This window comes from Rhopalosiphum padi, chromosome 1 (assembly GCF_020882245.1).
Source record: "Rhopalosiphum padi isolate XX-2018 chromosome 1, ASM2088224v1, whole genome shotgun sequence".
Classification (NCBI taxonomy): Eukaryota; Metazoa; Arthropoda; class Insecta; order Hemiptera; family Aphididae; genus Rhopalosiphum; species Rhopalosiphum padi.
The window spans coordinates 18,854,919-18,873,865 of NC_083597.1; the positions used below are offsets into that span (position 1 = coordinate 18,854,919).

Here is an 18,947-nt window from a genome sequence, read left to right on the forward strand (position 1 = left end):
TACAGTTTAAATTAAAAACAAGATTGTAGGACAACATATACAATAATGTAATTTAATTAAAACTTATGATATAAAGTCATTGTTGATGGTATGGGTTTAATAAAAATATATTATCCAAAAAGTAAAATTAAATTAATGCTCTAATCTCATATAAAATTCAATGTGGTGTACAGCCTAAGAAAATGTTTTATTTAAACCTAAAAGCCTATATGAAATAATATAGATTTTATCTTAAATGCATCTTTAAGTTGTGCTATATTCCAAAAGTTCATTAGTTTCGCAATGGACATACAACTTTAAAATAAATGGATGAATGACGAGCTGGCTGAAGATATTTTTAATTATTAGGTACTTATTACTATAGTATGATTATTTCTCGAGACGTAGCATGGGACTATTTACCAGATTCAAGATATAAAAGCGTTTTCAATTCCCACGGTGCATCAAGTTATCATACTTTTCAAAGTGGTATTTGAATCGTAAACATTTTTTTATACGCAATCATAAAAAGAAAAATTATACCCCATAGTACACTTTAATACAAAAGCGATATAGATCGTATTTGCTATAATATTGATTTATTTATGGTATATTACCATTTATCACACGTTTCAAAACTTTAAATTAATATGTTTTTATATTTTTATCATTTTATTTAATCAAAATAATGTAAGAACACAAAAGTACCTATCATTATATCAACCACTTTGAATCTACTACAGTGACCAACTCGATCATTCGTTACCTACTGTACAACAAAGCGACACTAGCCTACCTTTTTATTTTATGTATGATGTTATAATATTTTATATTTTGAGAAAAATCCATTTGACTCCAAGTTAAAATTCCGCAGGAAATCAAAACATTACGAAAATATTTAAAAATTTCCAATAATAATCATTATATTATATAGGTAGTTATTTATCGTTTATACTATTATTATATAGATCAACGATAATTTAAACTTAATTTATTGAACATAAGTAATCATTTTTCCCATCTTAAAATGTTCAATAATAATTATTAACTAACCTTGGAAATCTAAGGGTTATTCCAGCTGCATATTGAAAGATGTTTTGTGGATCCTCTCTTCCATAATTATTTTATATACCCTCCATTTTTTTTTAAATCAAGTTGCTTAATTTAGTTTTTATAAAAAAAAAAGAATAATTATGTATGTTTTAATTTTTAACTAAAACTAATATTATTATATATTGTTTAAATTGATTGTATTATGTATACAGTATAATTTTATAATGTATATATATCAATATATTATATACATATATATATTATATTGTAAAATTATATCAAAGTTAATAACTGTAAATACCATTATAGTTTAACTTAAATTATAAAGACATCAGCTCTTAAAATAATAATCATACAAAATAAGAAATCAATGGGCAGGTAAGTCATGAAGTTTGTCAATTTCCATGAAATATTTATTTTATTACAAATGTTAGTATTATAACTAATATTATGTAATTATCCGAAGAGCGGTGTAAATTTGAATAAATAGAATGTTGAATTTTATTTGAATTTGAAACATTAACAACCATACTATGGATTTTAGTTCATTGAAAAAATCCGTTGCAGCCAATAATTAAAATTTTAAATACTTTGATGATAAATAACTTATGACAAATGTTATTTGATAATATAAAGATAAATTATAATTAATACTACAAATAATATTAAGAATTGTCTGTTTTTAAATACATTTCTATGTGTAATGTTTATTTTTAACAATATTTCCATCGTAAAATAGTGTCATACTGCTGAATCAGCTATGCACACTAAATAATGCTATAATATAGAACATTAGGCGTATACATATTTTTCTTGAGGCCCTCTAAATGCAAATATACTTGAGTCGTTAAGAATTTTATTGAGTACATAATGTTGTATTTTTAAGGTATCAATTCAAGTGGAAAATTTGAATTTATTTATGCATTTTTGTTGTAAAAATGCATACAAGCGTAAACTCTCATGTACCTCCTTGATATTTTCTTACGAATGCTCGATTTCGTGTTTTGAAGCTTTGCAACATGTGCACTATCACGAGGATTTGAAAACCTTGTCAAATTCATAAGTGTGGTTAATTTTTTCACCGATAAATGCTTATTTTGAAATATCATTTTGTACTTTATTTGAAACATAGTTTTTATTAACTTACGTTGAATTGATATTTACGAGGTCATAATATTATAATTATTATTTATTGCTATTGCTTTTCTAAGTAATATTTACTAATATTATGATTTATATTAATTAAAAATAATATTTATAACATAATAAGAATACGAGCTCACTGGTTCTAGTCCTTAGGTTATAGATTATTATAGTGATAATTATAGGTTTATTAAAATATTTATTATTACATAAACATTTAAGTCAAACATTTTTTTTTACAAAAGTTTAACGGTTTAATCCATTATAATTTTTATTTGAAATTAATAATTTATATTAATAGAATGTGAAAATTTAATATAAATATAAAATAACCAGTTTTATTTAAAAACATTCAAAAATCATAAAAATGTATACATTTAATGTAAATTTTTTAGTAAAAAAAAAAAGTATATCTATTTTATAATCAAACTTATTTTGATAATAAAATACGTGAATTTACTAATATTTTAAATTATAGTCAACTTTTCATTATGAATTAAATTTTGTATATAATTGTATAACTTTGATTTGTAAAAATATATTAACTACGACAGTAGAACTTAACCTAATTAATTACATTTATTATGTAGGTTATTTAAAATATTTTGGTATTATGTTATCAAAGGAAAATATAATATATTATATTCATTATTATACCCGTAGGCGTATAAGAAATAAAACTCAACCCAAAAGCTTGCCAAAAACACTGTTTTTAATGGCTTCTTGTTAAAGTTTAATGTTAACAGGAACTTTTTCGATAAATTGTTTTACAACTGTTACCTGCCAACTTTTATTTTCATTGTTTTTTTAAAAGAAAATTATGCAAATAAGCTAATAAGTAAAAAAAAAAAATGGTTAATTTGTTTTACAGTACATATTTTAATTAATTTAAAAAAAAAAATCATATTTACAGCTTACCTGTTTTGTGAACTTAAGTGAATACTAGCATTTTAAATGATATTAATAGTAGATTTTTTATCTGGTGTTATTAATTGTAGTTTATAAGTATATTTTAAGTACGTACTTGTTGAAGATTTGTATTAAATGTCAAGAATTATTTTAAAATAATTATTAAAAATATTCCAATGGTTAATAAATGTTGTCAAATTATTATTATAAATATCTTAATTTTCACGAAACTTTATAAATACCTACCTATATAAAAATAGTTATTCAATTAAAAAATATAATATTATAATTAATAATCATAACATTTCAAATTATTTTTCTTATCTAGTATGTAGTAGTAACTTATATTGTTATGTAATTACATTTGTATTTGTAATTTTTTATTATTTTCATAATTTAAAATATGAAATCATTACTAGTATAGTACATTCATGTATATACTCCATAAAATATCAGTTACAATGCTATATTAGCCATACCTATACATAATATATATTTTTTATGAACTTTGTAGAATAATAAAAAATATATTTTGTTTAGTTTGGCTGATAAAATAATATCATTTTAATATACTATATTATATTCTGTATAAGTTGTTAATTTTATTGTTATAATAATTAATAGTTACTATAATCATCCATAAACAAAAAATATTTAAGAAGTTTTTTATATTTTTTTACTCGTTTATAATATATACACATAGATAATTTGTTAGGTACTTGTACATTTTACAATTTGCTTGTTACATAATTATTAAAATCATCATGTACTACTCATTGAATTATTACTGAATTTATTATAAAGTATCTGTTGTGTCTGGCACGAGATTTGCATGTAGGTCTTTGCAAATAAATTCTAGTCAGACCATAGTAAGACAGAGTTACACTGAAAATTCGGAAAGGGTTATATTTCAATTATATTATATTTTATTGTCTTATACAAAAATAATTTCATAACGAATAAAAATAAATAGAATGTGCATAAGTTACATGCTTAAGAAAATATAATATAATGCTAGGGCAGATTAGTAGATACAATAGTAAAATATTCACGAGGGATGTAAATCGAAACAAAATCAATTTTAATTTTAGACTGCCAATAGTAAATACAATCCTTAATACTTATTTCTCTATGTTTAACAATTTATTTTTGTTTTTTGAATAAATATAATAAGTGAAATACGAGCAAATTAATTTCAATTACTTCTGAAAAAACATTTATCATAGTACAAGTTCTTTTAAAACTTACCACTTAACAAAATAAAATTGAAAAATTTGACAGAAATTGGTATTTGTATTTGTTTATATTTTTATAACATTCATTTATTTTTTTTCAGATCGTCGTCTAATGATCTCATATCTCGACGTGGTGTGTTCAGCAGGCGTCATTATGGTTCTGTTGAATTAGTAAGTAAATTTACTTATAGATATTAAGTACTATAGATGATATATTATTAATATTAAATAAGATTGAATGGATCTATAGAAATCATTAACGTTTAAGTGCTTTTAAAATCCAATTTATCAATGTGTACAAAGTACATTAGGGAGATATTTCAAAAAATAAATAGAAAAAAAAATTGAACAGAAGTTATTAGATTTGTGATACGATTTTGTAGGTAAACATAAGGTAGATTTTTTTGGTTTGTATAGGTATGTGGCATTGTTGTCGACACTTTTTGTCTGAATTACTGATAAAAAAGACCACAGAGATTCGTATAGCATCGTAGTTTATTTAATTCATTCTAAAAAAAAGGCTTACGTTTGTATCTTCTATATATATAAATATAATATATAAGCTTTATCAGAAGCATTTTAGTGAGACTGTTCGGAGATTTCCATTAGTGGCTTTATCCGTTTTTCTCTACAACCTCCATTTCTTGCGCCAACATTTTTATCTGCTTGTCTTAACTCTTTTTAAAAAGTAAACATATTAAATTTCCGTTTTATCATAACAGTATTGGTAGCCATTGGATGTGAGCGATTTTTGGCAAACTCTTCTCGAGGCCACCATACTATTGCTAATTCCTAGCCAAATCGATGAAGTCAACATGACGATTGCTACATTTTATTTTATACTCAATATATTATACCATATAATAAATATAGATACGTTTTATAACTTTATTAAATTAGCAAAAGCATAATTTAATCAAGGAAATGACTTTGATTAAAAAACTCTTAATTAAATTACGACACTAACGGTTTATATCCTGTGTTCATACCATTTTAAATGGCACAATACATTTTGTATATTATTATAAAAGTATAAAATATAGTATAACTGTTTTATACTTAATTTTTACTTTGAGTACACTGATTATGTACGTTATAATATTTATGACCCTTCGGCTTACTCAACTACAACAATAACTATTGTAAAAAAGAAAAAAATGATGAAGTATTCTCATATTATTCTTTTGAAGAAGGAAAGTAACGTGTAACCTGCTTACATCATTTATATATTATTCAATATAATACACAAAAATTAAAAAAAAAATACTTATACCTACACGGAAACATATTAAAAATATTTTTAAGTTGATCGATTAAATTTGTAATTATTACGAGAATCATCTATTATTTTTAAGTTATTGTCATTTATTTTTTTTTCCTTTTATAGAAGTAAAATGAACTTATTTCTATTGCTTCACAATACTAGAATTTTGTTTAATATAAAATAATTTTATTACAATTTTTTTTTTTTAGTTAGGCACCTTAACAAACTTAATTAAATATGATAATATCTCCATCCCGAATACATTGTGTGATTAGGTATTTATAATACGCTAAAGTGTTTACTTCGTTAATATTTATATCATAGTAAATGTTTAATTAATTATAAAAAATTAAAACAGTTGTAATTTTGTACTCTAGATTTTGTTTTTTGTAATTTGGTGTAGAAATTATAAGTAATTGAATGAATAATTTTTATTTTTATTTTTCACGAGCATTAAGAAAAATAACATAAGACTAAATTAATCTTAAATTTTTCCGTATTTTTTACACTAATATTTAGATAAAATAAATGCCACCATACCTTGCTCTAAATCTATAATCACCTAAATTCAACTATTAAATAATATGAAGGCTCATATTGATGCCAAAATTTATTTATTTTTTCATACGTCACACAATAGCCAATACTATAACTATAACTGTTTTATAGTTTATTGACCTGTGAAACGATATCAACAGAATGCTGTATAATTATATCTGTTTCGTGTCTACACTTTGACGATTGTATAAACATCTGCAAATCGTCTATTCGTCACTCATCACCATATACTATATATGTGTCTATAGGTAGTAGGTAGTAAATACACATAGGAAAACTCAACTATACCAATGTTTTATTAAAAATTAGTGCTCCGTTTGAACGTATATTGATAGAAAAAAATCTTCGTTACGGACAAGATAAGCCAATTAAGTACGGTGTTAAGTACTCGTTTTTTGCAATGTTTTGTAAGAATTGTTTAACGTTTTTATCGTTGTTAAAGTCAGAATCGTTTTATTGGGGTATGGTCAATTTTTTTTTATGTTTCCTACTAACAATCGTTTTCGGTGAGACTTCCTCTTTTCCAATAAAGCAAAAACGCATAAATACTTCCCTGCCTACTTTTATATATACCCTACACAATCCAGCGAAGGTGATGAATTGGTTTTAGAATAATAATGTTTTTTTTTTTGATCGTATTCTATCACTTTTTCCAATAGAAATATTGATCTAAATGTTCTTGTAAAAATTATAATAGTTGAAAATACAATTTAATCGGTACTTTAAAAAGATAATAAGCGTTTTTCCAAGTTGTTTTTGTGGAAAGAAAATTAATTAGGTGCCGAAAAAAATAGTAAAATTAACAGTAAGCCCGTCTTTAATAAAATTAAAATTGATAGTTAATAAATTAAATTTAAGTAAAGTCTAAAAATTTTAAACTATCTAATAAACGCCGTGATGGTAAATCAAACTTTGCTCAAAATTGTTTCATTAAACTTATAATAATACCCCATTATTATACGTCGGTATGAGTGAATTGAAATAAATGTCAAACATATCACAAGCTATAAACTATAATAAATAATATAAATTAATATTAGGCACATTCCTTTCTCACTTTTTTTTACCACAATAATTCAATTCCCGCTTTATAGACAGCGTGATATTGTCTTTTATCATCGAGCATGACTGCTGTTCGTCATTCTTCGGTAGAAATATCATCTATCTTGTAAAATTTAACATACATAATTTTGTCATAAATTATTTGACAGCTATATTTTATATGGCAGTATATGGTTAATTATTATTTGTATAAATTTAAACTAAAAACTCACAAATGAACTACAGAACCACAAATATTTTATGATTATCATCATCAAATCATTAATATATTTTTAAAATGAAAAAAAAAATATTAGACATTCACTAAATAATTAATATCCATCCAAAATTTACAAATAGTTCATACATTACCAGACTTTCCTTCCGTTAATACGAAAATTTCATGATATCTCGATTGTATCAATACATTTATATTTAATAGATATTATAAAAGTAATTATCTATTTAATTTTTGAATAAACCATCGATATAATATACTTAGTAAGAAACGAAGTTTGTTATCATTAAGATTTTTTATCATAGAAATTAATTCTTTATTATTAGATTTTAGATAGTTGTCTTTTTTTTTTTTTAATTAGAAAATTTGAATATTATATTAAATTAGTTATAATTTGACTTTTGTGCGTTTTTTCATAAAATTCTCGAGAAACTTCTAAGTTTATCAAAATTTAAATGATTAAACACAACAATTCATCAAATAATATAAGAATGGGTCTTACAAATTTGTATTAACAAAATCAACTTGTCATCGTTTATACATTGTAAGTTTATGGAAATGTAATCGGCAAAAAAAATCAAGGAAGTATGTTTTAATATTTAATAATAGGTATATTTATATTTTATAATATGTCAGACTTATTAAAGTCACGATGGTTCAGTGATTTTTTTTGTGGTGGAATACAAGCTTTTAATTTTATAATAACATCTACTATAATAAACCATTTTTCTCTCGCAGTGTTAGTTTTGGTCAGTTATATTTAATTTAGAATATATAATGTTAAAATTAATTAGCGATTAAATAGTTTGATAAAATAAGTTAATATACATGGTTTCATTGTTAAAATATTATAAATTAATATATTTATAATCTTTTATGCTAAATTAATTAAAATAATATTCATGTGAGTATACAAACTATAATAACTATATATTAATTAATATTGTATTATATACTTTATTAAATACGTGGACAAGATAAATAAATAAATAGCTCTAATTATATTTATAAACCTGAGTAGAATGTCTAGATTATTTATTATACGTTGTTAGAAACAACTCAACGAAAATGAATGTACTAATCCAACTCATAAATAATGCTTACAAATAGAACTATTAATACACAACTATTTATTATAAGACCATTTGAACAAATATTTATAGATAAGTACATCAAAACATTCAAAATTAATATAGTTTTTAAATATAACTTTGCAATTAATTTAATAATGGCAATAATATATAATATTTTGTAAAGTGATCGATTTCGTTATATTATTTCCAATAATCTTAATTCCAAGCACTGAAATTTCAACGACTTTTATCACACTGTAATGCTCATTTTTAAGTTCTTTAGTCACTATATATGTTGTATAAGTAAAAATATATGAATAATTTAAATAAATAATACAATATAAAATCTGATTAAATAAAGAAACAATTTACAAGTTAACATTTTATCTCAAATAAAGGAATAAAACTCCAAGAACTTAGAAATAGAAATATGCTTTAAAGTTTATAATAATATATTACTGAAACTAAATTTTAAAATATGAACTAACGATTATGTACTAATTAATTGTTATTTTAAATTCTTTAGTTTTAACTAAACAAATTATAATTTTAAGTTCCTACATCATAAAACCATAAAAACGTTCCATTTTCATTTTCTGATACTGCATTTAGGATTAATCAAAACCCTTGACATTATTTTAGCACAGTATATAATAAATTCCAATAAAATTAAAGAAAATAACATAATAATTACACAATGTAGTTGTCGGAAAAACAAATTTAGAACTTTTTAAACAACCATTACTTATATAAATATGATGTTTTTGTATTTAAAAATTGTCATTACAACTACGAGTATTTGTCTAAATTGCAGAAAATGGCTTCGTTTAAAATTATTTTAAGGATTCTATGACAATTGTTTTCTAGTATATATATTTGAGAAATATACATATTGAACTTATGTATAGAGCTTGTTTAGGCGTATATGAGGTATTTTTTTTTACATTTATATTATTTTTTTTTTTTGTAATTATCGTTCTTGGGTATTTAAAAGTATAATTATAAATATATTTTAAGTCGAAATTATACTTAGTTACATTGAGTTTAAATGTAATGTAAGTATATAAGTCAATGTATAGTAGATATATAATTAATTATTATTTACTTTGAACAATATTAATTTGACCCTTATGGTAATTTTATAGAAATCATAATGTTAGTTATGCACTTATGAATACATAAATGTATTGTATACTTAATAATAATTAGAGGGGTTGTCGAAAGGCTTATGTGCTTTGAATTTTCATCATAATCCAAATTAGATTCAATATTTCCTCGCCTATATTTTAATAATTTAATCCCATATCGTTTAAACGTTAAAGCAAAATATCATGAAATTTAACAAATAAAATCGGTTATTATATATATATATATATATGTGTGAAAACGACTGGTAATGTACAATTATATATTAAATGATTATATGATACAAATATGTTCTCATCTACCTGAAATAAAAAAATAGTTCATAACTTTAGTATACCGTAAATCGTCGATGTTTTTTTATTTTATCAATTGGATTTTGTAGGGAAAATAACAGGTGTTTTGTAAGTGCTTCTTACAATAATATAGATACTGTGAGATAATATATTATACAAGTTAACAATGCTTAATCATTGTCAATTAATTTGAGTAATTTTTTTAAAAATTCACGTTTTAATTTAGTTTATAATACACACGGCAGTCAAATTTATAACATACCTCATACGCATACCATATTATGTTGATTACGTCTAAAATACTTTTACAATTTCAATGGATATTTTCTTTTTATTTTAAAAATTATAGTAGACTTAAGGTGATTATAGTTTGGCTTACCAGTGTTAAAAAAAGGTGTGGGTAGCTCACCGAAAACTTTACACTTATATAAATATAATTATATTTTTATAAGTTTTTAAAATGGATGTATCCTATGTGTTGATTTATGAAAGTAGTAAGTAAAATATCGTACACATAATTATATATTATAGTGTTGACTTAAAAACTAGGTATTGACAAAATGTGTAGGTTTACTCTTCGATGACATAAGCATTTGTCTCGTCGTAATTTTGATAGTTTAGTTTCTCAAGTATAAGGTTGGTAAGCACAGACGCTGTAACATTGTGGAATTGTATTTTGCGAAACGATTTTTCCGTGGTATGTCGGAGAGTTAATGTGAAGAACCCTAGCTAGAAATTTCCACCCCTATCTCGTAACTTGGGTATATATTTTTTGTGTATACCCTTGAAGTCTTTGAAGATTGATGATTCGTTAGAACCGTAAATCTTTGGGACGCAGGACACAGCTACGTAAGGAGATACATATCTAAACGGTTGCAGGTTCCTGACGCTTAAATGTTTGCCACATGTACATAGTCAAATTACGTATACCACTAACAGGATCCAGTCGAGGATTTTGGTTAAATTGCGTAGCGAGCGGTGACTAAAACGTTTATTACATTGCATCATATTTAACTTTATAATTAATCATAAATTATAAAAAAAATATCGAATACTCAAAAATATAAGTCATATTTATATAATAAACCTTTAATTTTTTTTTTTGACAGATGATGATATTCCTACTTAGTGTAAATAATAAAACTTTTTTAATTGCACTAAATTAATGTACAATCTATACAGTTTTGTACAATGAATATATTTAATAAACAACTATAAATAATAAATAATAATGAGCCTTAAGATTAGGGATGAGGTTACCAGTGGTAACTCCCAGTAAATAATGTAATTTTAACCTTAATGATAATTATATTTTTTATCTATATGTTTCGTAATAATTGTGAACAACATTATAATAATTAAATAAAATATTTAAGATTAGTCGCACTATTTTCATTGTAAGTGAAATACAGTTTTAATTAATTAATATGAATTAGTTCATGAAATAAAATATAAAAACGTTGAAAATTTAAGTAAATCTAGTGTTTACTACATATAATATTTCAAAGTATTTCCAAAAAACATTATGATGTAGTTAATACTTTCCTATTTCTTCTGTTAGCATTACTTATTCTACCTATCATGATGATTCATTGTTAACTATCTATATACTCTAATTGTATATTTAAATTATTACATGCAAATTAAACTTGAGGCATCAATCAAAAATAAAATTATAAATAAGTTAACAAAATTGAGTAATTAATAATTATATAACAAATCGTTAAAGAGTGAGTATAGTAGATACCTGTAAAATTCGATTCTATTTGCGGAGAGGGTACTAGGGAAATATCCAAATGTTCATATCACTGTTGGATGAGAATTCATACAAATGTCGGCAATAGGTATATAAATTCAAACAAATTGCACATGAAATGTTAGGTTCGAAACAATTATCTGGCACCACTTTCCCCGTTTGTGAGACTAAATCTACAGGCATATAAATTTGGAAAATCGTCATAGAAATTAATATATATTTTATATAAAATATTTATAAAAACAAAATTATTAACCTTATAAAACCTTATTACAATAGATTTACCTATGCACATTTGTAATTATTTATCTAATATTCTTTATTTATCGTACTCATGTTCATTGAAAACTATTATTTTATACTTTTAATAATTATAAATTAAAATTGCTAAAATGTTTCTAAGAATAAAAACAATTTAGGTTTTTTTTTTCGTTATTTATGTGTATTTTATCTGTAAAATTATATTTCTTGAAAAATACAAAAGGTGTCCAAAAATAATGACTGTTTTTTTTTTTTAAAAAAAATGACCACAATGCCTAGTTGATTAACGAGTAAACTAGGTTATATTGCATTACAAGAAGAACTAAATAAGTCCCTAAAAAGCCTGATAATCTAATCGCTCATGATACATAATTAAGTAAAACGTGTTTTGCGTACCCCTTACCGTTTCCAAAATGGCTACATTCGAGTCGACGAAACCGCAACGTGAAGTTGTACATTATTATTGTTGTTTGTGTGAATTAACGGCTACCCAGACTTATTAAGAGGTGAAAAAAGTATAAAAAGAAACTTGGTGCATTCGTATAACTGTATTTCAGTGACATAAACTGTTTTTAGAAGGAAAAATGACAACACTAGTACCGAAATATTCTTCACGAGTGACGTTATTTTAAGAAAAAAAACAGTTAATTTTTTCTTGATTGAAAATGTTAAAGATTTTAAACTTTATTTATAATAAAAAATTACCTACACATTCGGTTCTCTTCAATCTTTTATTTTCATGTAATTATTTTTATTATTTGATCAAATACGCTTATTTTTCAGCTCTATAATACCTATATGGATAATATAGAATTGTATTTAAAAAATATTCATAAATATATCATTTTCAAGTTGTAAGCAAATATCAGTATTCACCTTGGTATTTTAATACTTTAACTGGGCCATATTTGCACAATATGTATAAATAGTTAATTAATATTCAAACATAATAACGTCATTCATATTCATAATTTAATTTAACAATCTGATTTTGTTTTCATACGTGTACGATTTTTTGATAATACAACATAAACCTATGATCGTTAAATTCCACTATTTCTTTTTTATACCTAAACCGAGACATGTTCTGTACCACACGCTTTTATATCCATTAATTTACATGTATAATCATTTAAAATAAATAACTACAGAGAAAAAATCTACAAAAAAAAACAAATGCAATTATGAATAAACAGAATTTATCACATTTTAATTTTACTACGTAGGTATTATTATACTCTTCGTCCATTGTCATATCCTAAAATGTATTCATAAATATAAGACTAGCATATCGTAGTTTTAATTTAAATCCATTTTATTCTTAATATCGTTTAATTTTTGTTATTTGTTTTATATATAATTAATGTATTACTATAATACCAGTGTTAAACATTAGTTTTCAATTGTATAAATCAAAGAACACTTTTATGAAAGTTTATTAATAAGTATCAAATATTTATTATTTATAAGTATTTCGAGTTGAGGAAAACAATGTAGCACAGTAACTACCCCACTACTACACTAGTGGGGTAGCCACTACTTCTCACTTTAAAATGTTAAATGACTATAGTCAAATGAACCATTATAATTCAAGACTAAATATTTGGATACACGACATTTTTAACATTTTGAAAACTTTAAGGAGAAAAATGTCCACATTTATTAAAATTAAAAATCGCAACTAAAAAAATACCAAAAAATAAACGACACATTTATAAAATATATCTAAATTTATAAAAAATAATAGAACAAATTTATCTAGATTACTTTAATAGTAAATAATAAGTTATCCTCAACATTATATTATTAATTTATCAAGATAAAAATTGTCGTATTATGCTTGAAAATTATAAATAATTATACTTTTCGGATTAATTTAATTTTTTCAACACATTTCTTAAAAATAATTAGAATCTACCTAAGCTTATCTCATTTTTTATTATTTTAAAAGATTAAAAATATTTTATGGGGACAGTTTATTCATTACCTTTATACATATAAATATATAATACTAAAAAATAATAAAAGTCTTAAAATGTTTATAATTTTTATAAATTCAAAGCGATTATAGTAGGTTATAAGTGCTTATAACAATTGAAATATTTACAAGAACGAAAACAGACATGTGCAGCTTAAATTTTCATTATTTAAAAACATTTACTTGAATTAAAAAAATATTAATTTTAATTTTATGTAAATAATTAAATTATTGTTGATTTTAATTTTAATTATGGTTACTTACTTTGGATATAAAATAATGTATAGTGGTGTATATTTATTTTAATTTTAAACCGATACCTAATTGTGGCATTTGAAAAACGATTGGTAGCGGAAATTGACAGTTTATATACATCACAAATGGACAGATAAGTGGTCTGTTCAAAATGTATAACGAAATAATTCATTAATTAGTTAGGATTTAATAAAATAATATATTGATTAAATATTACGTAAAACATATATACAATTATAATCATATATTCTCACTTGTTATATATTATTATATTATTATATTATTAAATCACACATTAGTTAAATATTTATCTATGGTCTATATATATATATATACATATATATAAATATATAAATAACTACAACTTAATGCCAATTATATGTATTATACATAAAGTTAGTTTAGTTATTTAGGTCGTAGTTATGACATGTTTACCGGATACATGAGTGTTTGTTTATACATATATATATTATATATTTAAATATTGTATTATTTTAGTGACAGAGATTTTATCTGACCAACAATTGATTATTTTGTAACATATGATGTGTAAGAATATTTTCTACATCCTGGTGAATGTTCAAACTGGAGGGGGATGCTATATCAAAATCGAGTAAATAAGGGTTATCGATTGAAGTCGGCGGCGTGTGTCAGAGATAAGGAGACACCCTACACCATTGCTGATGCACCATTGCTCAGCTACCATTGCGTTAGCTCTTATTGTTACCACTACCGAATTTCAATTCCTTTTTTGTTCCTTTCCTTTTCTTCAACAATACCGAATTCACTCTATTAACGTGCACTCGCGTCTCTACCGCACGTCATTAACTTGCCTGCCCGGGCAGGGTTATACGCACGGCGACATGGACGATAAATAATTATCATTATTTGCGTCCATGATTAATCCTAGCTGTCGTTAACCGATCCTCTATCCAAAACTGCCCCTGGCGTTGGTTTTTCAATTTTATTTTTTTATTTCGTGAATGCGTATAATAATCATAATATATTATTATATATAATATAACAGTCGTCGAGTATTCCACTCGATGCGGTCGCTGGAGATATGATGCCTGAAACTGTGCCATTATAAGAACAAAACACTAAAATATGTATTTATATATATAAGTACTATATAGGTTACTATTTTTTGGGCTAATGGCGATGACACAGATATAACGCATTGTGCGTACGTATAAAGACGAAAAGATCGATTGCTTGCGTTTGTGGTAAAAGGATTTAAATGAAATGCCGGTGACAGCAGCAATCACATAAGAACCGATATTAATATAATATCTAAGAAGCTATTGTTCTTTGGACGAAATAAATTTAGATGATGTATAAACAATAAACATACGTATTGTATAGGTATTATGCGTTATTATTTTTATATTGTTTAAGCAGTATTAGGTAGCTAAAATATTATGTAAGTACCAAACTTGTTCCTATATAATTAAACATATAAAAATTAATATACAAATGTTTAGGGACAATAATATAATATCTGAGTAAGTGTATAGATAATAGAATATCTAAGCTACTGTATACGAGTATATACCCGCCGATATGTGTTTAAAGTAGTGTGCTACTGCGTTTTATTTGTTATGCACTAACTGAAAAGATCATTGTTCCTACAAAGTATTGAATGCTGTGTACTAATTGCTTATGAATGAACCATATACTTTTATTTATAGGCAACATATTCTTTTAGTAACTTTTTTTATTCTATCGTATTTACTTAGCTTAGTTAAATACAACCCTATATCATATTCGTATATTCGTTTTACTAACAATAACAAAAGTTATTGATGCAATTGTTTTCTTAAATGTGGTAAATTTAATATAACAGAATTTTAATAACTTATTTTTGAGTATAAGTAAGAATAAAAAGTTATGTTGTATTTTAATAAAAGCTTCAACATTCTAAAATTCTTGCAAATCCACGTTTTTATAACCATTTATCATAGCCACAGTTATTACTCGTAAAGATAAATTTTCAGACGACTGTCATTATTTTTGAGTATTACCTAGATTATTCATGTATAGAAAATATTTAACTGTTTATATTTTCTTGATAAATGTAATATTATTTATCTATTTATATATCTGTTTAAATAAAATTATGTTCTGAGATAAATTATCTAGATTATAGAAAATATTTTTTGACATAAGAATTATATTTTATTATTATTTTTTCGAAATTGAAATTGGATGATTAGATTAGTTTATATTTAATATACTCATATTTACGATTGTAAAAATTATACTTAGCATCAATATAAGAAATTTACCGATTATTGTTAATAGAAACATTTATTAGTGTCGGTTTTTACTGAACCAAGTTTACTGAACAGTTATTTGCCTACACAATTGGCATAATTGAATATTCATAATATGTAATGTAGCCTAGGTATAAATGCGCGCTTTCTATTTATTTGGTTTTACTAATGTCATAAACATTTTAATGTGCTAGCAGGGGATACTATTTATTATTTATAGATTAAACATTTAAAAAAAAAATTATTTACAAAAAATGAAAATTGGGAATTTTATCCCATACAAGTCAAAGTATAAGTCCTTATAGTAAATTAATGTAGACTTAGTTATATAAAATAACTTTTTATCACTTACAATATTAATTGATAATTATAAAAATAAAACCATATTATATATTTAAATTGCATAATTAAAAAAACTTAAATAAATAATCTCTTTTTCATGACTAGGTACCTGTAGGTACCTTGTCAATTTTAACACAAACTTAAAACACAAATTAAAAAAAAAGTTCAATTAAAAATGTAATTAAAATATATAAATATCCATGGGAATAAATCACATACAAAGTCATTCTGGATCTGGAGATCCTTATAGTATGAACACACTTCATGCCACCAAATCTTACACATAAAGCATATAATTCAATCCGCAATCGTCATATTTGCCATTACATGCTAGACAATTTTCTTTGTAAATTATTATTGTAGCCGATTCAGTTTTAACAGTTGTTCTTAATTATTTAGAAGTATCAGTGTTTTAAGTACTTCATTGAGCTAGTGTGTAACATTACTCTATTTATAGTTGTTAAGAATTTTTATTTTATTTGTTTCATAAATTGTATATAATTTATGTTTAAAATTTTTCATTTAATTATGACAGTATATTTAATGAAATCTCAATTATAAAAAAGAAGTTTGACAAGATTAAGGGATCATTATAGACTATAAAGTCATGTTTGATAATATCCTAATTCCTATTATTATTATTTTTGTTTTAGTTGCCCCAATTGGATGCATCTGGACAAGATCCTGGAGGAAGAAGATTTCGTATCGAGAATGGTGACTCCCTTGGAGAAAAAGAAGAGGTAATTAAAAACAATAAAAACCATATATTTTAATTCAAACTAATTATAATCAAACACTTATAATTTCAAAAACTGGGTTTTAATAAAATGTATCAAGCTATCATATACACTCATACATATAGAAATGTTATTTAATTGAGTTTACAAAGTACAATATGCTTCTGCTGTTATGGAATATTCACGTTATTGAAATTGCAACTGTCTTGTGCATCGTGTTTCTAGAACCTTATTATATTATGCTTTGAAATTGAAATATAAACTAACGCATAATAATTATAAATGACATAAGCATTGTGTTATTAGTAAATTTGGAATTTTCTTAATCTTGTGGAGAACATATAAAGTCATAAAAAAGAGTGTGTATAAAATAATATGATAAATAATTATTTTTACATTGTTTTAATTTAAAAATAAATTGTCTTAACACGTATATAATAGTAAAAGTAATATTTTGTTTACTAATACATATTTAATATGGTAAAAATATAGATATTACAAAATAATATCATACCTTATTTATATCAACAAAATAATAATTTATAGATGTTATGCTTAGCTATTTTAATAATATATATTACTGTATGCCTAATAATGTTCAAGCAAATAAATACGTGCATTCGTATCATTCAGCATTAGGTTATGTTGCATTCATTTCATTACAAATATGTATTATAATAACGTTAAACAGTAACGCCAAACACTATTTAATTAACGACAATCAATCGTTATAGATGCAAAATAGTATATTGAATGTTTTTAGAATCAAAACTGTTGAATTAATTGGGCTGTTGTTAAAATGAAAAATTCTATACATATCATACATATATATTATGTACCTATTATTTTACACAATTACACAAATACTAGTTCCAATAAATAATAATGTACTTGTAAGACACATGAACGAGTATATTTATGTTTGAAAGTAATGATGATTAAGTCGTTGAATTCTAAAATACGATTCTGAGAGTTAGGTTAGATTTCCCAACCATTATTACGACGTTTCTCCTGGTTTCTCGGAAACTAAAGGGTACAGAAAAATGAGAAAAAATACTTTCTATCTACGTCGTATCATTAAGCTTTTGACCTTTTTTTACTCGAATAATTTATGAAAGAAATTGTAAATAATTTCTATACTTAATTTGTAAACATTTTAAAAATATATTACATAAATAAAATAAAGTTTGAATAGATGCATTAATGATGAACCAAATTCAAAAATATATAGAATACAATTTGATTATCATAATTATGAAACAGATTTTTTAGCATACAAATTCATAAACGGAGGGTATGATCTGATTAAGTTCATATTTTTATATTTCTTTTGCGGATTTTAAAAAATGATATAATTTTACATTCTGAGCAAAGCAAAGAGCAATGAATGTATTGATTTTACAATAATAT

General features: G+C 23.8%; 1 protein-coding gene across 4 annotated transcripts in view; it reads left to right on the plus strand.

Moving 5' to 3' along the window:
• The window catches only part of LOC132918880 (GTPase-activating Rap/Ran-GAP domain-like protein 3), a 327,934-nt gene that overhangs the window by 223,002 nt on the left and 85,985 nt on the right, over positions 1-18,947 (plus strand). For all 4 annotated transcript variants that reach the window (XM_060980221.1, XM_060980248.1, XM_060980231.1 and 1 more), the window contains 2 exons: positions 4,421-4,490; positions 17,454-17,540. In XM_060980221.1, the coding sequence (XP_060836204.1) occupies positions 4,421-4,490; positions 17,454-17,540 (157 nt within the window). The remainder of the gene's footprint in view (positions 1-4,420; positions 4,491-17,453; positions 17,541-18,947) is intronic.